Source organism: Triturus cristatus, chromosome 8 (genome assembly GCF_964204655.1).
Source record: "Triturus cristatus chromosome 8, aTriCri1.1, whole genome shotgun sequence".
Taxonomy (NCBI): domain Eukaryota; kingdom Metazoa; phylum Chordata; class Amphibia; order Caudata; family Salamandridae; genus Triturus; species Triturus cristatus.
Window position 1 is genome coordinate 293,835,135 of NC_140591.1, and position 26,391 is coordinate 293,861,525.

General features: G+C 46.0%; 1 protein-coding gene across 8 annotated transcripts in view; it reads left to right on the top strand.

Annotated features, from left to right (window-relative positions):
- The window catches only part of PARP4 (poly(ADP-ribose) polymerase family member 4), a 2,159,601-nt gene that overhangs the window by 143,446 nt on the left and 1,989,764 nt on the right, over positions 1-26,391 (top strand). For all 8 annotated transcript variants that reach the window (XM_085621544.1, XM_085621545.1, XM_085621546.1 and 5 more), the window contains exon 3: positions 3,212-3,344. In XM_085621544.1, coding sequence (XP_085477670.1) covers positions 3,213-3,344 — 132 coding nt within the window. In that variant the 5' untranslated portion in view covers position 3,212. The remainder of the gene's footprint in view (positions 1-3,211; positions 3,345-26,391) is intronic.

Genomic DNA, 26,391 nt, shown 5'->3' on the forward strand with positions numbered 1-26,391 from the left:
TGCAGTACTTTGGCTAACACAAGCAGACAAATGGTTAGGATCAGCACCATCAGCATTGTTACAATACCATAGAAAATGAAAGGAGCAATCATAATAATAATGACAGTGGAAAGCAACCACCCTCCTTTCTCTAGCAACTAATAAGGTATTATTAGACTAATAGAAGGTCTCTTAGGCTTGCATGGGGGACCCCATACCTTATAGATCAGCTTAGTGGAATCACATCACAGGATCAGCTAGGCTCTCTCCTGCAACAGCTCTTCGTTTCGAATGTAACAGAAAACATGCTGCTCTGTAATATTAAAGGGCTCGTCTTTCAGGTATTGGCAGCTGTATGTATGTTATGGCTAAGAAGTGGTACGATCAACCTGAACATAACAACCTGCACCGTCTAGTGACCCAGACTCGTTCTTTACACGGTGTACAGAACAAGGTCACAGCTCACTGTTAAGGATGTTAAACAACATACGGTTCTCATGTGAAGCAAAGTCGAGTCAGCAGTTCTCGAATGAATAACATGTAACAACAGTGTCGCGTGCAAAAGCAGCAAAAGCGGCAAGCTAGCTTTCTAACAGCCGACGAGGTTATGCTAACTTAGCGTTTGTACATAGGGAGTGGTTAACCCATACTACAGTTGGCTTGAAAGCTGCACCGGTCTCGGGTTTCCATGCATACTACTAGCAATCAGACACCCAAAAGGTGATGGAACAGGTGCTTTCAAATAGTCTAACTTCTGGCAATCGCTCGGGGTAGCATTCAAATAAAATAATGACCCCCCCCTGTTTCACCATGGGAGTTATTTCCCATTTTCCCATGGTGTTAAGGTTCTTTTTTTCTTTTCTTTCATGTCCCTCTCTGCCAGGCTATACCTCATGGTAATGAACAGTTCAAAAAACAAAAGCCATGCGACTGTCCACTCTAAATACAGTGGGCCGTGGGATGGCTTACCTTCAACAGCTTCTACTCTGTTGAGCTGTCGAAGGACGTTTTACACCAACAGAGTACATTTTACTCAGTCGGTGTAAAATTTTCAGTCTGCCCAACTAAGCATCGGGTGAACAGATCTTGAATTTGGTGTACAGGGTACTTTTTCGCCTTTGCAAAGGAGTACCCTGTCTGTTAAACCCTCTATCAGCCCCTGAGGCCCACTTGATGTAGATCAGTGCTGACCCTGCTCCTCATGGGAACAGTCCATCCCGAACCTTAGTCATCTCCCCCATTTACTCTGCGACAGATTGCCTTTTTAGTTAGGAAATTTGAGATGCAGAACATCAAATTTCACTGTCTAAGCTAAGCCCCTGTAGCTACAGAATGGCAATAATAAACATTTAGCACATTCACATAGTATATGAACTCGCATCACTGTTGTACAGTAACTGAACAGGTGGTGTGCATGTTTCCAGTTAATAGCATCCGAAACATTGACTGTCCTTTCATAAATAACAAGTGGGTAGGAGTGTTGCCATCAGTGTTGTTTGTTAGCTACTGAGTGGTGACTGTAACTGTGAAGGTGGCAGTTGTCAGTCTTGTGGGGCATCCGAAGCGGTCGGACTTAGTATTTGTCAAAACAATGACACCAGAGCACAACATATATATGTTACTTTCATCCTCTAATGTATTACAACAAACATAGATGGTTCAACATCATTGGACGGCAAATTCACCTGTAGATCGTTCCAATGTATTATTTTCTTTTTCCAAATACAACAGCCGACGCGCGTTTCGCCCCAAAAGGGCTTCCTCAAGGCTCTATAATCGTCCTGTATGGCTCATATATAATCGGTCAACATAATGGATTTTTCCTATTTTTGATCAATATACAATCTCGAAATCCAGAAAATGCTAATATTTGTATCCGTGCACTATATTTCTCACAATAATTCTTGGACAACAGCTTCTTCTAATTCTCAAAATAATCACTTCAAAAGATTTGGAGCCATGATAAGTTCCATCCGGGTGTTTTTTCGAGTCAGTGGTTTCTCATGAGTCAAACAGCGAGTCCCAATTGCCTTAGTATTTGTGTAAAGGTCACGGTCTATTTCAGTGCTTATTTTGAGCCGGTTGTTTTCGGTACCAACAATTAATTGTCAACACCAGCACTTATGACAGTTGGCCACATGGTGCTGCTGTCTGTCTATTTTATAGTTGAGCACAGCCACAGTTTATTAATTGAATATACATTAAAATAACTAATACCTGCTGCCGAAGCAATTCTTATAACTTTGGGGGCAAGGAAGAGTCTGAATTATCACACTTGTAGGAGTGTGCTGGTCAGTAGTTGTGTTGGTATGACATTGACAGTGCCCGCAAGGGCAATGAGTGGTGCACACTACAGTGGCCTCTTGTCGAGTGCCCTGGCACTTACTTTTATTTTTTTTTTACAAATGGATGAGACTGGTCTATTGGATAGGTATGCTCTCAGAAGGCCCCCATATGTTGTTTATTCTACTTGTATTGGGCAGAGTAGATGCAATGTTTCTGCCAAGTCGCCACAGTCGCCCTCCTCGTTCAGCCGCTTCGCTACAGTCGTTAGTCTTGTAGGGAGAGGGGCATCCCTCAGGTACCCACTCGCGCAGTCAGTTGAAGATAGCCTGTGATCCCGCTATAGACGTACAAGCTAGCAGAGTTTCACAGTATTTTGCTGCTCCCTGCCTGCCTACTTTCTCCCCTCTGCACGAATATAGCAAATCCATCATAAAGGCATTTCCCTCAAGTAGGTGAACCTTTCAGTTTCGTCATTCCTGATTCAGTTAATCGGAATGTGTAATTGTGAATTGCAATTTTTGGGGGGCAAACCACATTTTGGTGCGTTTCAGTGATCGTTACTTCTCTCTCTCGGAGCTGTTTATCTGTTACAGTTCAGGGAAATCATAAACACATAATTAATTGTTTACACCTTTTTAATCAGTAGCTGTGTAGAGTCTGCCATGTATAAAATATAGTAAAAGTTTTTTTTATCCTTTTTTGTGACATGCAGTGATATATATGTGCGTGTGTGTGTGTGTGAATTAATTACTGGACAGAAACTTACAGCATAGCCCTCTACTTATGCTACTTCAGGTGTATACATAGATACGTTATTTAGCCATTTCAAATAATGGTAGCTAATCAAGTACACCTGTATGCTTGTACAGACTCATGATTTACAAGATAGCAGAAAGTTGTGACTGCACCATATATTATTTGAAAGGAAAATGGTTATGTTTTACAGGATGGCTGTCGAAGTCTTTGCAGACTGCGTGTTCTTCCTAAAGGTGAATCACCTCCCCGCTCAGGACAAGAAACGTTTGAAAAAAATGATAAAAGACAAAGGCGGCACCATATCTTTTGTGCTCAATAATAAGGTATTATTCAATTTCTGTCCATATATTTTTTGATTACCCAATAGGATGTGCATTTACCAATGTGTAAAGAATAGTGGTCACCTTATATAATGATGGTCATTGTGCAGCAATTGTCATTCTTGGCATGGTGTGGGTATGGTGTAATGCTGCTCCTGTCCTAACTGTGGTAGTGTATTGTGACAATTCAAAGCATGATGGTATCCACCCCTCAGTTAATGCAGGCCATGATCCCGTCTCCTGATATAAAGCGGGTCCTGGTTTAATGGTGGTAATTGTTCGTATAATGTGAGCATCCATGGCATGATGGTACCCACCCCTTGGTTAATACCAGCCTTTGCGCAATCATGGTAATTCTTACCAGTTGTGGGCTCCTAAGGCATGATGGTGCCCAACTAAGGAATAGATTTGGTTGGTAACGTATGGCATATTGTGGGATGGTGTGAGACTTTCATTGACTTTATCTTCGTCGCTACACCATTTTATTTTTATATTATGGACTTTTCCATCAAAGTGAGCACACACAGTGATCATAATCATGTGTGTGTCTCGACAGGATGACCTCGGGTAATCAAGCAAATCAAGGAGGGTTTAGGGGTTCCCCTAAAAGCTGTGGAAGGGGGTAGGAGACTGAAGTGGGGTCAAATTGTTCCAGACCAGCTCCACGAGTCCCTTTTAACCCAGTGTAATAGGGAGTTTGCTATCTGTTTAGAATAGATAGTGCGGCTCATCCACTGGATATTATGGAGGCTTTCCGAAGTATGTCTGGTACTATAGTGAATCTAATGTGGGCTCCGGGCAGGTGTTTATTGCATTTAGGACCGAGGTGATTTCATTCCGAGTGCTTCCGTGCATATAGGAGATTGAAAGAGGTTTTGGGAGTGATACCTCGAGACCCTCTGGTTGGTAAAAGCCTTTGAAGAGCCTATAAAGCTGCCCATGGAAAGCGCAAGTCTTCCCTGAAAGAGGAGGCCTGGTCAGAACTGGTAGAGGCAAGTATCTTGGGCAACAGTTCCAAGTTCTGGAGCATTATTAACAGTCCCTTTTTAGCAGGTGACACTGGCAACTTAATGGATGCCCATATCTCAGAGGATGATTTGGTAAGCCATTTTGAGGATATGTTTCTTTCTGATTTAACCATCAGGGAAGCGCGGGAAAGAGTGGAAGGTAAATCCGAGATCGTATTTACAGCGCAAGAGGTAAGAGCCAGCATCATGGGACTGTCAAAAACAACGGTGGTTTTCTGCCAGACCTTTACTTTTTTTTTTTTTTTTTTATTATATTTTTTATTTTTCATAAAAAGCACAGCAATTAATCATATATTTCATTTTACACTGGGTACATGAGAAGAAAAAGAAACCAAAAGGGGGAAAAAAAAACTAAATAATAAAAGACTAAAACATAATACAGCATAGATTTAGAGGTACATTGCAAAAAGAGTAAAGCTAAGTGCGTTCCTTTTTCTTTAGACTATAAATCACAAAACTAATTAGCTCGTACAGTACTACCTTGTAGCTCTTTCTTCCAATTCTGTACAGGACCCCAAATACGTTCCCCTAATATCCTCCCCTTCTTCCCTTTCCGATCATAAATTCCTCTTTCGAGGTTGAAGATTGAAAGAAGCCTGGAAATCCATTGCTGAAAGGTTGGTGGGTTAGGATCTAACCACGCCGTGCAGATACAGATTCGTAAGACCGCCATAGATAGAAATATAAAATATTCTGAGGTCCTTAATGCTGCATCTTCTTCCCCAATTCCCAACAGGATTATTGCTGAGTTAAGATGCAGCTTAATTTTTAGAGAATGGATAAAAAATTTCTCAATTTCTCCTTTTAAGTTCATCAGATTAGGACAGGTTGACATCATATGGATCAAATCTGCCTCATTACACTCGCATCTAGGGCACGTAATTCCCTCCTGCCCGCCCCATTGGGCGATTTTTGCAGGAGTATAATATAATGAAAAAATAGTTTTATAGTGTTGGGCCTGTAATCCTGCTAAACAAAGAACAGTTTGTCCCAGTTCTAGCGACCTTTCAAAAACCTCCTGTTTTATACCAAGTTTATCTCCCCATTTTTTACCATGTTTTTCAATATCATCAGCCTTTAATAAAGCCAGATCAGAATATATTTTCTTAATAGTACATTTTTGACCCTTTTTTAGTGTATCCATAATTTTTATTGGGGAGAACCCAATCACCCCACCTGTCTTCTCCTTTAAAAAACTACGGATCTGTAGATATTTAAAGAAGTGTATTTTATCCACCCCATATGAAGCCTGGATTTCCGCAAAAGAAAAGATTCCCCTTACCCCCATAATGTCTCCAACCTTTTGGATTCCCAGTCGCCCCCAATCTGCCATAACTCTATCGGAAAAAGTTTCCGGAAAATTGGGGTTCTTATATAACTGTGTATAGTAATGTATCCTACCAATACCTATTTTCTTCCCTAATGCCCTCCAAATTTTATAAGCTGCCAAGATTGTCTTGAATCTAGTCCGCTTAAAGTAGCTAGGTTCTTTAAATTGTAGAAAACAATTAGTTGCTTCTTCTCCTAACAATAGTTTGTATATCTCTGGAAGACCATTTGATAGTTCCTTATCCTGCGCACCAACTAAAATCCCCATATATTGTAGAGCTGCAGCCCAATAATACATCCGGAAATCAGGAACTGACCAGCCTCCTCTTTCCCTCGGGAGTGACATAAATCGCATTGATCTTCTTGTTTTGCCATGGGCCCATATAAATCTGTTAACCAGATGTTCTAAGGTTACAAACCATCTTTTCTCAAATTCCAGAGGGATTGTCCTGAAAAGATATAGAATTTTGGGCAATATTATCATCTTAACAACATTAGTACATCCAACTATTGATAAATGGAGATTATTCATTCTATCCAAATCTTTTGTAACTTGTTGTATAATTGGTTTGATATTTCTCTCTACTAAAATATCCAAATCTGCGGTTATAACTATACCAAGATATGTTGCCGAGTCTACCACCCTAGAATCATCAATCACAGTCAGCTTATTTTTCACAATTTGCGTTTTTGTTTGATTAAGTGCATATCCAGAAACCGACCCGAAGACTGAAGCTTCGCTTTCAATTGCCACTAATGCTTCCCCAGGTTTAGAGGTTATCACCGCGATATCATCCGCGTAGGCCAGTATCTTAGACTCCAGTCCCTGTGATATAATTGGGTGTATTCCTTCAATGGCCTCTAATCTTCGGATAAGTGGATCGATATACAAAGCGAAAAGCAAGGGTGAAGATGGACAACCCTGCCGTGTACCACGCTTGATCGCCAAAGGTTCCGTATATCCGGCATTTATTTTTAGATGAGCCATTGGATCTCGATAGAGAGCCTGTATCGCATTTATATATCCAGCTCCGATCCCAAACCAGCTTAAAACAGCCCATAAATAGCCCCATGAGACCCGGTCAAAGGCTTTTTCAGCATCCATTAAAATTAAAGCCATAGGTTCTCCCGAGACTATTGTGGAGTCGAATAGTGTTATAACTCTACGTATATGTTGAGTAGTCCCTCTCCCTGATATAAATCCATGTTGACAGGGATGTACCATTTTGCCAATAATTAAATTAAGCTGCATTGCTAAAACCTTAGAATAGATCTTTGCATCACTATTCATTAGTGTGATAGGCCTATAGGAGCCAGGATCTCTTGGTAGCTTGCCTTTTTTAAGGAAGACTATTATCTCGGCCTTTGACCAGGATTCGAGCACAGCATGGCCTAACTGAGCCATCTTGATAACATTTATCAGGTCTGGGCCAATAGCCTCCTTAAATATTTTGTAAAATTCGAGAGGAATTCTATCAGGCCCAGCAGCTTTACCCAAGGGTAGGTCACTAAGTGCTGCGTATGGCATGGTGTGGGTATGGTGTAATGCTGCTCCTGTCCTAACTGTGGTAGTGTATTGTGACAATTCAAAGCATGATGGTATCCACCCCTCAGTTAATGCAGGCCATGATCCCGTCTCCTGATATAAAGCTGGTCCTGGTTTAATGGTGGTAATTGTTCGTATAATGTGAGCATCCATGGCATGATGGTACCCACCCCTTGGTTAATACCAGCCTTTGCGTAATCATGGTAATTCTTACCAGTTGTGGGCTCCTAAGGCATGATGGTGCCCAACTAAGGAATAGATTTGGTTGGTAACGTATGGCATATTGTGGGATGGTGTGAGACTTTCATTGACTTTATCTTCGTCGCTACACCATTTTATTTTTATATTATGGACTTTTCCATCAAAGTGAGCACACACAGTGATCATAATCATGTGTGTGTCTCGACAGGATGACCTCGGGTAATCAAGCAAATCAAGGAGGGTTCCCCTAAAAGCTGTGGAAGGGGGAGGAGACTGAAGTGGGGTCAAATTGTTCCAGACCAGCTCCACGAGTCCCTTTTAACCCAGTGTAATAGGGAGTTTGCTATCTGTTTAGATAGTGCGGCTCATCCACTGGATATTATGGAGGCTTTCCGAAGTATGTCTGGTACTATAGTGAATCTAATGTGGGCTCCGGGCAGGTGTTTATTGCATTTAGGACCGAGGTGATTTCATTCCGAGTGCTTCCGTGCATCTAGGAGATTGAAAGAGGTTTTGGGAGTGATACCTCGAGACCCTCTGCTTGGTAAAAGCCTTTGAAGAGCCTATAAAGCTGCCCATGGAAAGCGCAAGTCTTCCCTGAAAGAGGAGGCCTGGTCAGAACTGGTAGAGGCAAGTATCTTGGGCAACAGTTCCAAGTTCTGGAGCATTATTAACAGTCCCTTTTTAGCAGGTGACACTGGCAACTTAATGGATGCCCATATCTCAGAGGATGATTTGGTAAGCCATTTTGAGGATATGTTTCTTTCTGATTTAACCACCAGGGAAGCGCGGGAAAGAGTGGAAGGTAAATCCGAGATCGTATTTACAGCGCAAGAGGTAAGAGCCAGCATCATGGGACTGTCAAAAACAACGGTGGTTTTCTGCCAGACCTTTACATCGCAAATGTGGAAACATTGGTGCCAGTACTAACAGGAATTATTAATGCGTTGGTTCAGGTCAGCCGCCCGGATTCATGGGCCCTATCGACTATTGTCCCTGTTTTTAAAAAGGATGATCGGGATAGCACTCATTGCTATAGACCCATCTTCTGTGGTAAAGATGGTGGGTCATATGGTTTTAGACTTGTAACCTAGGCCGATGAAAACAACATTCTAGCTGAGGTACAATATGGATTCCGCCCAGGGGATTCTGCAGTGGACCTATATATGCTCTTGAACAAGTACACCGTGGCTCGCACCAGCTCTATCCACCTAGAATTTATGGATCTGTCCTCAGCGTTTGATCTTTTTTATAGATCAAAGCTTTGGCAGATGATGGTATCTATTGGTATTGACATGGACATTGTTCTGTTTTTTTTATTTTTTATTGAATACAATAATAAACTTACATACATCACAGTTTTCAGTGTCAGCAGTTTTTCTTTATATGGTGACATATTGCTCAAAAACAGTGATGTGAAACCCAAATCAAATATTCAACTCCCAAAAAGGTCCACATGTTATTAAATCGCTTTAAACAAATGACCCCTGGCGAAGACCCAAACGGGGACACACCCACACCACCAGCCCTACAAACACAGCCTTAGACCATGACCGACCACACCCTCCCTACCCTGGAGACCCGATTACATCGAAGGCAGCTCTATGACGCGTGTCGTCACCTCTGCCGGCCTGGTGTGGGCGTCAGCTCAGCTGCAGGATACTGACACGGTGCACGCACACACGCTTAACCCGACGACAGATAGGGAGGCCCGGACGTGAAATTCCATACCCATCCCCCAGTTCCTTCTGTGTTATACCCCAGTTCACGTAACATATTAATTACCAGGATCCATGGGATTTACAACCTATGTATCAAGCAACCAGTGTATCTGCGACTAATGTTGTGGGCTGTAGGATACTGTAATAAGCAATCTACTGGATTGAAAGATTTGTCTGATGTATATCACAATAAACCTGAGAATGTTAATAAAAATATGTTACAAAAAAAAAAAACTCCCAAAAAGGTCCCAGGGGAGGGGGCTCTCTCATACATTTGCTGTCAATATGGTGCACCTATCAAGTTGAATAGGGGCACGTCTTATCTCTTCTATCCAGTACCATGGGGGGTTCTCTGAACTAAAGGACAGTTTTTGTCCTGTCTAACCTGAATACAAATGTTTAATACACTATGGTGACAATGCGGTGCTGGGGCCCATAGGAGCGGGGGATATAGGTCCTTCAGTCGCCCGCTGGAGCCCGGAAGAGGAGGATGGAGAAGGCTGCTGTGCCAGCAAAAGGTAACAGCGATAGATATGCCATATATCGTTGTGTCATGAGAACGGTGGTTGAAGCGTAGATTTCTGTTTGCATATCGCAATATGACATGCTACGAATCCACATGTCTTTCGTGGGTCTAATTTTGGTTCCCCAATGTATGACAATTTCTCTTTTTGCTAACAACAGTGCTATGGCGACTAACCTTCTGTAACATAGTTTTATAGTACGGACTATTCCCAGCAGGGCCAGCTTCGGGGAGGGGGGGAAGTGGAGTGGAGATCATGTCAGAGATCACTTGGAACACATCGACCCAAAATTTGGCTATCCGGGGGCACGTCCAAGTCATAAAAGCGAGGTCCGCCTCCAAGGCCTGGCATTTGGGGCAGTAGGGTGGCTTAGTGGGGTCATATTTGGTCAGTTGCTGCGGTGTAATATATGCCCTATGTATGAACTCAAAATGGAGGAGTTTATGCCTGTGACTGGGAGATACCATTTGTATTAGTTCATGACAACAGGACCATTCTATCAGTCAATGATTGGCCTAATTCTTCCTCCCATCGTCATCGTACCTCCCTGTCCCAAGCCTGCTTGAGTGCCAGACACGCCTGGTACAGCTTATTGACCAATTGGTCTCCCTCTTTGTCAGTTATAATTAGCGAAAGTGGTGTAAATTCTAGATATGGACATGGAAACGTAGAAACGGTCGAGCAGAGTGCCCCGAGCAGTCTAGTCGACACAAATGTATCCATATACGTCAGTTCATAGTGTGTGGATAGGTCTGTCATGGTTATTGCCTGTCCATCTGGGAATAGGAAATCGAGGGTGCACAGCTTCAATTTTTTAAGTTTACATTCTACCACCGTCTGTAAGTGGTAGAAGTGGGTGTTGGTGTAGTGGGAGCTCTGGGGGAAAAAAGGAGCCAGTACCCAGCTTTTGACTTGGCCTACTCCAGTCCAAACATGTGGTAGATAAGGATTGAATATCCTTAGGGTCGAGTGGCATACCCTGTGGAAACAATGCCCCCAGGGAAGTGGGGGAAGTAAAGTCCCGTTCAGGTTTAGTGCATGGTATGCGGGCGTCTGGGTGGAACCAATGACAGGCAAACAGAGCCTGCTCGACCAGATAGTAAAGGTGAAAATCTGGAACTGCAAATTCGCCCTGGCCACAGGGGAGCGTTAGAGTGTCTTATGCTATCCGCGGTCTACGCCCCCCTAGCCAGCCGGATAAGCAGACATCGCAGCTGTGTAAAGAAGGCGTTAGTGAGTGGGATGGGTATATTAACAAAGAGGTATAGGAACCTAGGTAGGACATTCAGTTTGATAAGGGTGATACTCCCAGCCATAGAGATTGGCAGCTGACTCCATCTCTCAACTTGAGAGCTAAGTTGTGTGATTGTAGTGATTGAAAACAGCTCCGATTTATTCCACTTAATGCGCAACTCAGACATAGCACCAAAGCTATTTATTTAATCAATTAAAGGCTGCAAGTTTGTGTTGGGGTGTCTAATGCAAAGCAGTTGTCGTCCACGTACATAGACATTAGTAGGGGTCCTGATTGAAATTGGAGGCCGCAAAACAAGTGTTTTTCCTGCAGGTGTCTGACCAGGGGGTCCATGGCTACTATAAAAAGTAGAGGGGATAAGGAACAGCCCCGTCTGGTCCCACGTGAGAAATTAATTGGAGGCGGTAAGGAGCCATTCACCCGAATCCAAGCCGTGGGAGCCGAATATATATAGCCGAATCAGTGCAATAAAAATCTATCAAGGATATGAGGCGCAGCTAGTAGGTTTCTTGCCTGACTTGAGCAGGAGGGAGATGGCTGCCTCTCATGGAGGGAGGGAGTATACCGTCCTTCAAGGCCTCTGCATAGACCTCGAATAGATGTGGTGCCAGAGTTTCTTTGAACGTTTTATAGACTATTCCTGACAGTCCACCCAGGCCCGGTGCCTTTGCTCCGCCTAGAGCGTCTATGGCCGAAGTGAAAGGGTCACTGAGGAATTCAGCCTCACCAGTAGTGAGCCATACCACCATACAATTGCAATCTCCTGCAAGTATGTTAGATGTTGTGTGAAGTCCTTGGGAAGTTTATTGGCACATAAGGATCGATAGTATGCTACGAGTTCCGAATATCTGCATCACCAGTAGCAACGGAGTCATCCGCTCTTGTTATTGCTGCTATGTGCCCTGTTCCCCGAGGGGGGCGCACCATTCGCGCTAAGGTTTTACCGGGGCGCTCTCCCTCACGAGACCGGCGCACTACATGGTGTTTACCCAGTAGGGTAACCTCCCTGTCTGCATGTTCGTTAAATTCTAATATAAGCATGCTACGTCTATACAGGGCACTGGGGTTGGTCGGCGATGCGTCCAGCAGTGACAGCTCCGCCTCAATCCAGGCAAGACTACCCCGTATCGAACACAGGCCCCCTGCCTGTTTAGATATACTTATACCCCGGACATATTCCTTAAAGGAATCCCATAAGCTGGCATATTTAGCCACTGAGCCGGTATTCAGAGTAAGATACACCTCAACGCCCTCTTGCAGTTCAGATGTAAATGAGGCATCCAGCAGAGCTGTAGCTGGGAATGACCATCGCCGCTCCCATCCAGCAGCATGCAGGATGTTTAAATGAAGGAGTGCCGGTGTGTGGTCTGATAACGTACGTGGTAAAGTGTCTATGCCCTTCGTCCATTGACACCCCAATGCATCAGTAAGCCAGTAGTCTATGCGTGTTTGGGTGGAGTTTGGCGCGGAGTGGAAGGTGTATCCTGAGGTTGCAGGGTGATGTGTATGCCATATATCATGCAAATCTCGGGAACAGCTGAGGTCCATCAGCTCTCAGTGGGCATGGGGCTTGATGATGTATGTTGGGCTTGAAGAGTCACGCTGAGGGTCCAGCCGTATATTCAGCCCCCCCCCCAAAGGAAGATAGTATCATATTCGTATTGGTGCAGTAATGTGTGAAGGGCAGCTAAAAAAGCAGGATTGTCCGTGTTTGGGGCATAAATATTAAGAAGTGCCACTGACTTCCACATCAATGTCCTCACCATCAGTAGGTATCTCCCCTGTATGTCAGCCACTGTTTCTTTAAGTGTAAAAGGGAGGGTGTGATCAACCAGGAGTAGGTACTGTAATTTGCAAAGAATCTATACGGTCCCCATGAAGAAGCAAATGGAGGGGTTTTCTGCAAAGGGAGGTGAGTCTCCTGCAGAAATGCTATCTTTATATTGTGTCTTCAGAGGTCTGCCAAAACCAGTTTACATTTCCTATGGTTGTTAAGCCCTCTCACATTCCAAGTGATAAGGTTAGCTTCAACAGTTGGGTCCAGTATCATGACACATGGGGGATAGATATGTACGCACAGTTTCAGCAGCAACAGGTCTACGCATCAATTGTGTAGTGAGAGGAATACAGAGGGAAGGACACATTGGGATCATTAAAAACCAATAAAATGAAACTGTAAATAGCGACTTTACCCCCACCCCCCAACCACACGTGGGCTCAAAAGACCGGTGAACTTTCTCCCTCCCCCCCCTCCCAAACTAAAAGGATAATCTCAAAAAACAAACTGATCGGAGTCTTCCGTAAGAGACGGGCGACGCCTCGGACACTCGATACCCATTACGCAAATCAAGCATGCTGCAAGGTTGAGATATAGGAACTTATATAACTATTAAACCTCTTCAAGACTCTATCCTTAGTCATGTCATCTAAGTAAATGCAGGACTGGGGTACCACAGGGGCTGCTATTCCGTTGTAAACAGTTAAGCACTCGCAACAAGTTGTCTTTCCGGGGAGGAGTGCCCAGTGGATTGTGCCGGGCTTCTGTGGGTTGCACTTAGGTGCTGTTTACAGAAGGCAATCGCAACTGCAGCGTTCTCAAAAAAACAAGCCTTATTGTCTACCATTACCCGAAGCTTGGCTGGGTAAAGCATAGCATATTTCAGGCCCATCTAACGAAGCTGGTGCTTTGCTTCCACAAATTTACGGCGAGCCTCTTGGACTGCAATAGTATGGTCCTGGTAGAAAGAGAGAGTAGTGCCTTGGTACTGCACAGGTGCATTTTCTCGGGCCAAACGAAGGACCGCATCGCGATCCATATAATTGAGCATGCGGGCAATCATGGGCCGCGGGGGGGGGGGCCCAGGTGGCGGTCAAGGGCCAAGAGATCGATGAGCTCTTTCCACGATAAAGGCCTGGGAAAAGTATCAGCCCTGAACAGTTCAGTTACAATAGACTCAACAAATATTTCCGGCCGCCCCATGTTTGTAGATTCTGCCAGACCCATTATGCAAACATTGTTCCTCTGCGACCTCGCCTCCAAATCTTCATTCTTTATCGCTACGGTCTTGAGCACGTTCCAGCCGGTGCATTGTGTCTCTGGTTTTATCTTCATGTGAGGAGATACATTTTTCAGCCTTGTCTAGTCTAGTGCTGTGTCCCTTCAGGCGCTTCCCCATTCTGTCGGTCCTGGTAGTCACAGAGTAGAATCTAGAGGCAATTGCGCAGAACCCAGCCCTGAGTTGCACCATAATATCTGCTGCGCCATCTGCACCTTGCAGTTGTTCATCGTGTTCCGATCCATCCCCTCTGTCAGAACCATTATCGGTGGACCTGCCTTGCTCGTCAAAATTCAGTTTTCGTTGTTTAGGGCCCCCATGTCTGCACCTAGTGGAGGGTATGCTTCACCACAGCATACAATTATAGAAAGCTGAGTTCACTCGCCCCATGCCGGGGAGGAAGATGATGTGCCCCTCGCGCAAAAAATCACCTTTGGCCGTTGTGCACCTCCATTATGGGGTGATTGTGGCGTTAGACTGTGGATACAGTATACAAGGCCCGAGTCAGAGGGTAGGGGCAGGGTCACACACCCCGAATTGTGTCATGCCCTGAAAATAGCCTGCGTGCACTGTGAAGCAAGGTGGGACACCAGCAACCACCCGCCGGAGTCCAGGTGGTGGGATTTCTCCTCAGGACTCCGGGCCAAATCTCCAGCCTAGGCGTTGTATGTGCGGGGAGGGGGGTGCTTCTAAATACATGGGTGAGACAGTCGGGGTCCCTGACACGCACTCCACCAGCAGCCTGAGCCTCCCAAGCGCGTGGGGAGTAGAGCATCCGTGGTGTCTCGCACGTAGGGCAGTGCCCCCAGGGAAGCATTGCATCCAGCACCGAAGGAAATGGCGGCTTTCTTTGGCTCTGTTTATTGTTGTGCTGGGCCCCGGGGGAGTTGGACAGCCCCTCGTGCTGGTGTTCTAGTTAGATGTTGATGGTACAGTCCGTGGGGGCCCCGGGGAGGGGGGTAGTGGAGGGGAGCCGTGGTTGCCCTATGTCGCACCCGAGGGGGTGCGCGCAGCAGATGCATTCATTAGGCCTTAACTGCCGCGGGCCTGCCCCCCGCACTCACCCGGTCCCCGGCACCCGGCACCATGTAGCACTGCGTCCAGGTGTCCACTACTCCTCATCAGCACATCTCCCTCTCCGGTTCTTGTCCAGGGTAGCGCGAGTAAGTAGGGGACCCGACTGAGCTCCGCCCGTCTTCACCGCTTCAGTTTGGGGGATGGCGGGTACGTCCACACTGGATTTTTTTGGCCTGAGCTCTGCAGTCGGGCCGTCACATGAGGTTTCTGCTGCAATCCCGAAGGTAGAATACCCAGGTCATGCTGTTCCTACTGTATTTAGGGCAGCGGGTGCTGGGGCTTCAATGCTGTGTGGCCATTTTGTCGACGGCTCGGCCATGCCCCCATTGTTCTGTTTTTAGGGGACCTTCACAAAGACTCAAAAGCCGTTGTCCATTACTCGAAAGATCTTAAAGTGACCCACAAGTTTGCTATTAGGAGAGGGGTGCGTCAGGGGTGTATCTTGGCACCTTTCCTTTTTAATTGTATATCATCTCCCTGGAGAAGGTCCTTTTGAATTTAAAAAGCTGATTGCCCCCAGATGGGTAAGCGTAGTCTGCCAGTCCTCCTGTACACAGATGATGCTGTCCTCATGGCGAGGACACCTTTGGGCTTACATTGAATTCTTTTGTACATTTTATGGAGGACCTGGACCTGTTGGATAAGCACAGTAAATCGTTTGTAATGCAAGTGGGACCTCGTACAGCTAAGCCCTATACTTTTAAGGTAGGAGCCACGTCAATCCCCGAGACAATTTTTTTTTCTTTCATACCTGGGAGTAGTGCTTTTTGTTTAACAAACTTTATTAAGCACCATACAGTGATTTCATTTTGTCATAGCAAGTACAATGTGGCATTTTCTGTTTTTATTCTAATCGCAGCACAAATTTCCTTTGTGGAGATTAAAGATCTGCTTGCATATACTGGAATAAAATAGGATATTCTTGTAACTATAACAAAGAAGAAACAAAAAGAAAAGGGAGCATACATAAGATACAAATACCGTTCGGTACAATATGCAATATATACCTAAACAACCCCATTAACATACAACCCCCCACCCTCCGCCCTCCCTCCTGGTCTGTCGGTTCCTATGTGCCATTCGACCTTGTGTGTGTGCATATAGTACTTGCTGCAAGTCACTCCTGGTGTGCAGATGAAATGTGAATAGAGATCACCCATGTAAGGGTGATCTCTAAAGGGCAGTGGTCAAAGAAGGTCTTGGCCAGGTATATGGATTGGTGTATTTTGGTGACGATGTTCTTGGAGCACAAAAACCTATCTATCCTAGTATGAAGTTGGTGTACTAGGGAATAAAAGGAGTATTGCCTATGTGTAGGGTGTAACATTTGCCAAACATCACTCAGTCCCCATCCACTCGTCCAGGTTTTCAGGGCAGCAGCTTGTTTGTGGGCTCCAGCGCCATGCAGCTGGGGATGGGACCTATCTAAGTCCACGTCCATGACAGTGTTACAGTCCCCTCTCAATATCCAGGGATATGTGTCCCACCCCGTCAGGGCTATGCCTAGTTGATTAAAAAACTTGTCCTGATCAACGTTCGGGGCATAAATGCTACCCAAAACTACTGGTAGGCCATCAAGGGTTCCCTTCAGCAATACGTACCTACCCTGTTCCTCTTTGCGTCGCACGTTCTAGTTCAGCAGGTTATATGAACCTAAAGTGGTGGAATGGTCAGGCATGAGTCAATAATGTAAGCGGTGCTCCCCCTAACTCGGAGCCCATTAACTATCGCAGGCCAGGAGTGCCCCTTTCCCTTCAAACTGACAATTCTCGGCTCAGCTATTGAACAAAGGTTCTGGTAGCTCAACAGGACCCGGGGGGGGGTACATATGAGCATTTTCGTCTATCATAACTAGTCGCCTTTGTCATACAAAAGACACTGAAAATCCTGAGGTCTAAAATGGCAAAGAAGAAAGATGAAAAGGTGGTGTGTGAAATGAGAAACAAAATCCTAATGTACGTGGTGAAAGGGCAATCCCTTAGGAACGTAGTCAATCACTCACCCCGGGTAACAAACCCCATCACATGGGATTTTCATCCCAAAGTAAAATCTCAAACTCTCAGGGGGCCAAAGGCCCCTCTACGAGAGGTAAGAGCTCAACGATGTTTGTGTTTTGCACTGAAAGGTGGACTAAATTCACAAATGAACTGGGTGTGAGTAGGGAGTGCAGTGCTGATGAAATAATAGTGCAATATGAGTGTGTTAAAACTAGTTACGGGACGGCCAGGAAGAATCTCTTGAACACCGCCGTGCCGATGCTAGATTAAAAGAAGTGAGAGCCCCACTAATTCAATGTAATCAATGGAGCAATATATAAGATAGTGGTCAACATGTTTCAGCCGTGGCGCCTAACTAGGCTCGGCTTTCATCAGGACCTGGTTAGCTACTGCAAAAAATGAAAGAATAACGTATCAAAGGATACAGTGGGCACCCCAAAGTTGCTTGAAGGGTGTCCGTTTTCTCAATGATTCAAACATCACCTGGACAAAAAAGATTCAGTGTAAGAATGTTGGTCACAAATGCTAAGTAGTGACAGGTGTGAATGTGTAAACTAAAAGCAAGGACCACTCACCCGTGAAAACTGGGTGGAAAATTGACCTCCACCTGGCAACCGCTCAGGAAGGAACACCGCTCTGAAAAAAAGATGTAAGACAACTGAAGAATGGGGTGCTTACATGTCATGAGCAAGTGTGAGAAAAGTGAGTAGGTCATCTGACAACGAGGGAGACTGACAGAATCGGCGAATGCACAGAATGCTGAGAACACCGTTTGCCAACAGGATAGAATGATATTGGGACCGTAACCTATCCTGTTGAATCGGTCTGAACAGTAAAACATGTCTGTACAATTGTAAAGCTAAGCCGTGATGTATGCCCAAACACATCGCTAGAAGGTGGGGGATTAATCGCCTTCATAAACACATAATTATATTGAAAAGGAAATGAAAAGAGGGACGGTGTGTGCCCAGCGTAAGAAATCCTACCTCTCCGTCGGGGAACCGGGCTGGAATGAGCCTGCAGCCGGAGGTCCCGCGGGGTTGGACGGAGACGGATTATGAAAAAATGTGTCAGCAGTTATGGGCCAATCAGGGGACTGGTTTCTCATACTGTGGGGAGGGAGAGCCAATCGGAAGTGTTGAGCCACTCGTGTGGCAGTAACCAAGGAAACTGGTATGCAGCTGACGGGTTGGAATTACGCTGTCAAAAAATCAACGGTATGCGCGCCACGATTAATTAGGGAAAAAGGTGGTTGCGCTCCATGACAAGGTGTGCGGGTTAAGAGGGGGAATCTAGGAATCAGAGGCGTGGTAATGCCTTGAAGACGCATGGAGAAACATGATGGGCAAAATCAAAATAAGCAAATGCTGAGTAATCCAAACGGAGACGCACTAGTTGAAACGGCGCTAGCTTTCATAGCGCGGATCGCTCCGTGGGTGGAACTCGCAGAGATTGGTGTGAACTGATGCCGAAACATCGGTTCTTACAGCGCGGTCGAAGCTAGTTAGGAGTACACTAGGTTCGCCGGGAAATTAATGACAACATAAAATGGAGGGCTGTCGATAAGTAGGGAAAGACAGAAGAATACTATCAGTATAAGAAGCAAGTACAATCGGTGGTTGGCCATCAGCCTGGAAAAAGTGCGTGCCAGTATACGGTAGCCCGGCAGAGCAACCGCAAGAAATGTATACAGTAACAATAAGTTAATAAATATACTTGATAGGAGATGCCCGTGAACACGGTGTGCAGCATGGGCCAGGTGGTGAACTCAAGCCATGTAAATCACAAGGATAGCCATGGAATATCGTCGTTCAGTCCCTGAACGTGTGTCTTCAGTTTGTACACCCACCTTTGCTCACGTTTGAATAGAAAGGAAGAGCTGTCTGTAAGATGTGGTGGTATGTAGGGTTTGTCAAGGACTGTCCAGTGTAGGTCATTGGGAGCATGATTGACCTCTAAAAAGTGGTTGGTGAGTTTGGTAGAGGAACGACCACACCGTATCGTGCTTTTGTGTTCCAAAATACGAGTTTTGATACGACGGGTGGTCATTCCAATATATCTCAGCCCGCATGGGCAGGTGATCAGGTAGATCAAATTGGAGCTATTGCAATTACTGTGGCTTCTAAGAGTCCACGGTCTGCCAGTGCCAATGTCTATCTCTTTGGTCACAGAGGTGTGGCTGCATGCCGCACAAGAACCACATGGATAGTGGCCCACAACTGGAGGAAGACCCCACAAAGTATGTTGGGTGCCTGCTTGGTTAGTGCGTGGGCGAGTGTGTACCAACTGGTCTCTGATGTTACTGCTGCGTTTGAACGCAAAAAGGGGTCTAGGCAGCCCTACATCGCCTATGTTCAGAATCTTCCAGTTAGATAAAATGATTTTTTTGAGTTGGTTGGAAAATTGACAATAGGTGTGCACGCAGGTAAGTCTGTTCTCAGATGTCTTGGGGACCTTAGGTGCCAGAAGGGTCTCCCGATTGTTATTCGCGGCGCGTTTGGACGCTCTGCGGATCAAATACTTCGGATAGTCTCTGGCCAGTAGTTGTTTAGATAGATTACTGGCATGTTCCTTGTACTTGTCAGTTGACGAACAATTCCTTTTGAGGCGCAGAAACTGGCCGAAAGGCAGATTGTCCCGCAAAGCCCGTGGGTGAAAGCTATCATACTTCAAAAGAGCGTTCACCGCCTTGGGTTTCTTGTATAGCTCAGTACTCAAGCGACCATCAAACGGGGTTATCAAAATGTCAAGGAATGGTAGCTGAGTCTGAGAGTACTCACAGGTGAAGTTCAAAAAGGGGTCACAGTTATTGAGCCAGTTCTTAAAAGCCAAAAGTGAGGAAAGAGGTCCCTGCCAAAGTACGAACACGTCGTCTATGTACCTCTTCCATGTCTTGATTTGATTTCTGTATGGATTGTTGGTACTAAGTACATGTTGTTCCTCGAAAACATGAACATACAAATTTGCCAGGCTGGGAGCAAAAATGCTCCCCATTGAAGTGCCTGACACTTGCAAAAACAACGGATCCTCAAATTGAAAAAAGTTCTCTTTCATGACGAGCTTAGCACATGACATGATAAATGAGACAGGAGTGATGGAGTCTGGTGGATTAGCCAGCAGGAGAGATTCGATGACATCTAAAGTCTCATCCTGCGGAATGCATGTGTACAATGACTCTACATCAAATGAGACTAAGAACTCTGTTTCGCAATCAAAAGACAAGTCTTCGAGTAGGATCAGGATGTCCTTGGTGTCCTTGAGGTACGTTGGCAGTTTGGCCACAAAAGGGCGTAGGAAGTGGTCTGCAAATGCCGACAGTGGTTCCAATAAGGACCCTAGTCCTGAAATTATGGGGCGGCCAGGGGGAGGATTCACATTCTTATGTACCTTGGGTAGAATATAGAAATAAGGTACAATGGAAGTGGTGTTGACCAAGTATTGAGCTTCATTGGAAGTGATCCAACCATTGGTGCTGGCTTCATTCACTAGGATCTGAATGGTTTTAAGTAAGCGTGTGGTGGGATCTTGAGCAAGAGGTTGATAGAAGTTGGTGTTGCCCAACTGTCTCAAGCATTCGGAGCGATAAGCGGTGGTATCCATGATAACGGTGGCACCACCCTTATCAGCCGGCTTGATCATTATGGAGTCATCAGAGGTAAGGGAGCGCAAAGCTAGGCGCTCTGATTTAGTCAGGTTTTGGTATTGGCGGTTTTCTGAAACACAGGAGGAGGATACCTGTGAGGTCACTGCTTTTTCAAACGTGAGTACCTGTGGAGGGACTTGACTGGGCAAGGGATTAAAGGTGGATTTATTGCGCAAGCCCGTATTCAAGTCATGGTCATCAAAAGAGGTACTAGGTTCAGCACGAAAAAAGAAATTCAAGCGAATCTTTCTGAAGAAATGAGCGAGTTCTTGATTTATGGAGAACATATCTCCTTTAAAGGAAGGAACAAATCCTAATCCTTTGTTCAGGAGGGACTTTTCATCCTGTGTGAGAACTCTGCTGGATAAATTGATGACTAGGTTGTGCTCGTGCTCGTACTCGGGACTACTGGAGTGTCCCTCGAGCTCGATGATGGAGTTCCTTGTTGTTGATCTGCCCAATGGACTTGGTTCCGTCTCCTTCCCCTTGACCTTCCTCGGCCAAACCCTAAAAAAGGCTGATTGGAATACATCTGTGGAGGAGGGGGATAAGGACAAGGTTGTCCAAAGGGAGGGGGTTGTCCAAACGGAGGAAAGGGGGGATAGTTGTAAGAGGCAGGGGGCCACCATTGAGAAGGATACATAGGGTTAGGTGCGCCTCTCAGGTTTCTCCTATTGCCTCTACCTCTCCTTTTGTTGCCTCTCAGCGAGGAATCTTCACCCAAGGCAGTGTCTGACCCACTTGACCAGTCATCACTGCCTGATGTAGAGTAGTCGGACCCATACCTGCGGCCCTGGCGATTGAGTTGAGGAGGCACGTAGTCAGCACTAGTGTATGGGTACACTTTCTCTAGTGAAAAACGTGCCAAATCTTTTTTAAATTTGGTAATCTTAGTCATCAGTACTGAGTCCTTGAATTCCTTGTTGTGTTTGTTGGATTCCTCTTGTTGTTTCTTGAAAAGAGCGCCAGTGAGTGTGACTTTAATTTGTGATTCCAAGGCCTGGATCTCAACCAACACAGCATCGGCAACTCGTTTGGCAGTGCTTATGATGAGGATTAGCCAATCTCTGGTACACTTCCAAGCTATTAGGGACCAATCATTGAGAAAAGTTTTATCGTCCAGAAACAATCTGGGAGCGTTTGTCACAATGAGTCCTGTAGGGGCACAATTGGCTCTCAAATATTCGGTCATAATTGCTCCGTGGATATACACTCGGGAGTGTGATTTTTTTAAAGTTAAAACCTTAGTCCAATCAACCTCAGCGCTGATTGAGGGGCCTTGAAAGGTATCCATGATACTTGGTGTATCTAAAATGGCTTGAGCTATGGTGTCGTCAAAAGTTAAACCAAGGCGTTCTGCCATGATTGTAAGAATAGCTATTTAGTGCAAACAAGGTAAAGTCAGTCTCAACCAAGGAAACAGAAAGGTAGAACTCACAGGAAGATATGGATAAAGATGTGTGCGAGCTGCGCACACCGGGAGAAGAAATCAACCTGCAGAAAAGATTTATTTCGCAAAACAGTTAAGGCACTAACTATGTGCCGTATTAAAGACCCACAGCCTGTGGGTCTTTAATACGGTCCTAACGTGAATGATATTTTGTAGGTAGTATCAGACTGTACGCCAAACAGTTAATCTAATTTATAAACATGGCAAATCTGTCTCTTGGGGAAATGAAGAAACATACACATCATGCAGTGCATTAGGTAGAAATGATCAATTGTTTGTAGTGCCCAAACTACCTACAAAATATCATTCACGTTAGGACAGGTTCTACGCCTAGAATTGAGTGACCCATTGGGACATTTTTCTTGTTCGTAATATCAAAATTATCTGGTGATTTACTTGTTAAAGTCCTTGTTTTTGTTTTTGCAACTTGTCATCTTTTGAAGGGAGGGCTGAATTTGCCTTTTACTGCATGTGAATGAAAATGATTGGCCGAATTGGCTATGTTACATGTAAAAAGCATTGCCTTTTATAATTGCTATGACAGTTGATGTCTCGAATTTTGAACATCCTGACAGCACATACACGAACTGTATGTCTAACTATTATTTTATTTTCCTTCCTCACACTCCTTTTTTATATAGGTTCGAATTGAACTCCAACTGACTGGTGAGATAACGGGACTCACCCATCTCACGAGGGAGACCCCTTTAAATTAAGGAACCTCCTACACATACACTAGGGTCCTGATGAAAGCCTGTATGACCCTTTGGGGCATGAGATAAGGCTGAAACATGTCGACCTATTTTCTGGACACATAATCATTTTAGTGCATTAGACCCTAATTAGTCTAGTCTGTGCACGACAAGTATTTTTTAACCTAACTCGAATCCAGTCTCATTAAAAATTTTAAAACTGGACTCTACGAGTCTTTTAAACCTTTCTCACTCACCTTCACTACACACCTAACACGGTTCTCTGATTCTCTGATCACAACTGAAAAAAACAGAGGAATTACCTCCGGGTGGAGGAAGCATTCAGTAACCCGATGATGATGCTGTCACGTTGTCAAGCAAATAGCGGATAATCGAACATACCGCTAGAATTCCACCTGTGTACGAACACGTGATTGAGGGTTTCTTAACAGTACTTAGTACTGTTGCTACTAACCCTGGTTCTTTCAGGACCTGTGATCCACTCTCCATTGATATTTAAACTATATAAAACTCTTCACAAAAAAAAAGTGAGCAGGCACGCTGTGTTATTCATCCATCAGATCATCGACAGTCTGAGGTCTCACTGAGGGGAACAGGGTCATACTATGCTCGGAGTCCAATTGAATGGTGCTGTCCTCTGACGAGTCGGACACGATCTTAATGTTGTCGTCCCGAAAGGCGTTAGCTATTGCCAGCTCCTCGGTCCTGCTGCTCATCATCTGTTCATGTGTAGGACCAGTGGCGGCGGAGCTGTGCAGGCCCTTGGCGGCACGGCGAGGGTCACGGCCCTGAGATCTTGTGGGGCTGTGACGTACAGACCCGGACGGCCCATCATGGCTCGATTCAAGGTTCATCACTTCCAGCCATTCCTCCGCATCATTCGGACTGTCAAAAAAGTAGGTTTTTCGGTCATGTATAATTTTTAATCGAGCCGGAATAGTAACGCATATTTGAGCTGGACCGCCCGTAGTTTTTTCTTCATTGTTTGAAAGGAAGAGTGTTGGCGCCGCACCATTACTGTGTAGTCAGGGTAAAGCGAGATTCAATGGTTCTTGAATTGGATCTGCGTTCGTTCTCTCACTTTTTGCAATAGGACATCGCGGTCTTTGTAGTTCAGTATTTTAACCATCAAGGGTCGCGGAGGTGCCCCAGCTCGAGGGGCTCCAGAAGTAATCCGGTGGGCCCTCTCCATGCAGAAGTATGGCAACAAACCCTCCTGGGCTACGTGGTCTCGAAACCAGGTTTCCATGAAGTCAGCAGCTTTGGGGCCTTCACTGTGCTCTGGAAGTCCTATGACACGTATATTATTGCGGCGGGCAGGAACCGCCAGATCTTCGATCCTGTCTTGTAGCCCGTTAACCTGCTGTTGTAGTTCTTATATCTATTTACTGTGTTCCGTAATTTGAGGTTCCTCGCTGGTCAGGGCTTTCTCATGTGCGTGGACCGTGTCAGCAAGTTTCACATGGTCCACCCGGAGGAGTATAAAGCAAGTGGTAAGGGTTCCGATCTATTGCTCTATTACTTTACGGGAGTCTCTGACTTCCTTGAGGATCAGGTCAAGTTTATCAGGGGGGACCTCGAGGGACCTTGAGGAGAAGCTGGACAATGGGGGTCTAGCGGTAGTTTCTGGTACATCTGTTGGTACATCTGTTGAGCCCCCTGTTACATGATGATTGTCCAAAGTCTTCCCCGTAAGTCTCCCAATGACTCCCACAAGTTCTCACTGGATGTGCACTGTATGAGAAAAGCGGCAGGCAAAGGGGCACCTCACAGCGTGTCACAAGCACGATGATATCGTCCCACAGATTAACTGCTTCAGTGGATGTGCGGCCTATCCCCAAAGAGCACCAGGGGCACAGGCAATCAGGCTGGTGTATGCCGGTTTCAAACGTGGGCACCGCTGTCCTGGCACGGTAAATTAGTGGGCGTGCCAAACAGAATAAGCCCAGATTAGGTGCGGCCCAGTCGTTAACACCACATGCATGCCACTGCAGTACACAGTCCCAAACCCCAGATGAAGACACTCCGTAGTGCAGTCCCCATCGCCCCAACATCAGGCCAGGTGGTGGACATGCTCAGAGGGAGGCGAGACTGCCAATCACTCCTCGCCACCCTGCACAGCTACGTCTGTGGAGGTCGCCCGTTAGGCCTAACAAGTAGTGCGGAGCACCCTCACTCACCAGGGGTCTGAAGAGAGTAATCCTGCAGGTCGCTCAGACTCTCCCGCAGTCAGCAGCCATCACCGCGCACCACCGCACAGCCACCCTGGTATTTTATTTTATTTTTTATTTTTTATTAGGGTTTTGCATGCATCTTTCCACATTGAACTTCAACGGTTATACAGGTTAATCATTTTTGTACATCATCATGAATCATTAGGTCAGCTAGCAGTGGGTGATTACATTAATCATGTGGCCATTATATCCTCCTGATGTGGCTAATGGTATATATCTCCCACATATGTGTGCTGATAGACTATCATGTATATCGTCGCAGTAGTGCCGATTTGTCCCAAGTTGTCCAGGGTCAACTCTGTCTCCCCTATTCTGCCTATGCAGCGTTCCCCTCACACCCAATATAATCGTCTGGGTCCTGTAACTAGTACATCGGTCTTTGAACTGCCGATGGGATCAACTGCCAACTTCGGGGCGGCATGGGGGAGTTCGTAGGGAGGGAGGAGAAACTGAAACGGGAAAGAAGGGGAAGTAATGAGCGAATCATGAAGGGGGGAGAGGGTGTAGGGCTGGCGAAGAGAAAGCGTCCGCGGTGAACTGTGCATGTATTGAATGCATGTGCGTTGGACGTGTTCTGGGGTGAGCCAGGGCGGGGGGCGGGTCTATAGAAGGGCGCGCTGTGAGAGTCGGGGTTTGCACTCGCCTCTCGTGTTTAGGTGCTCTACCTGTCTATCGAGTCGCCGGTGCCTTCTATCGGTCCTGGGTGACTGGGGGAGCCGGAGAGGCGCGGTGGGGTGGGTTGTGTTGTGTCCTGTGTGTCTCCCTCTGCCCACTTCTGTTTAAAGCATATGAGGAGTTGTGCCCATTCCATAGATATTGGATGTTTGCGGGCGCCCCTCACCTCTTCCTCTCGCAGCATCTCTTCCTCTGCCGCACCCCATTTGAGCAATGACAGCCACTCTGGTATGGCGGCACTATTCCGTCTGCACTCGCTTTGGGCCAGGTACAGGTCAAGTGTAAAGGAAGATGAGCCCACCACACTCTCTGCGCGGTATATCTCAGTCGTGCAGGGGTGGACGCCCAACAGGCCCTGCTCACGGCACAATTTGCCCGCACTTACCGGAGGATTGGGGTCCGCATCTGCATATGTCTCTCGCGGTCTCCCGCGATCCTCCGTCGCAGCCCCGTGATGCGTCGTCACTCCGGTGTCCACAAACCTCGGAATCAGAGCGGGGCCAGCTGCAGGTCCCAGCCACGGCAGCAGGGGGGCCCGCGCCAACGGAGGCAGGCAGAGGCCTCGCCGCTGCAGCACTGTTGGTCTCGGGGGCAGGCAGGC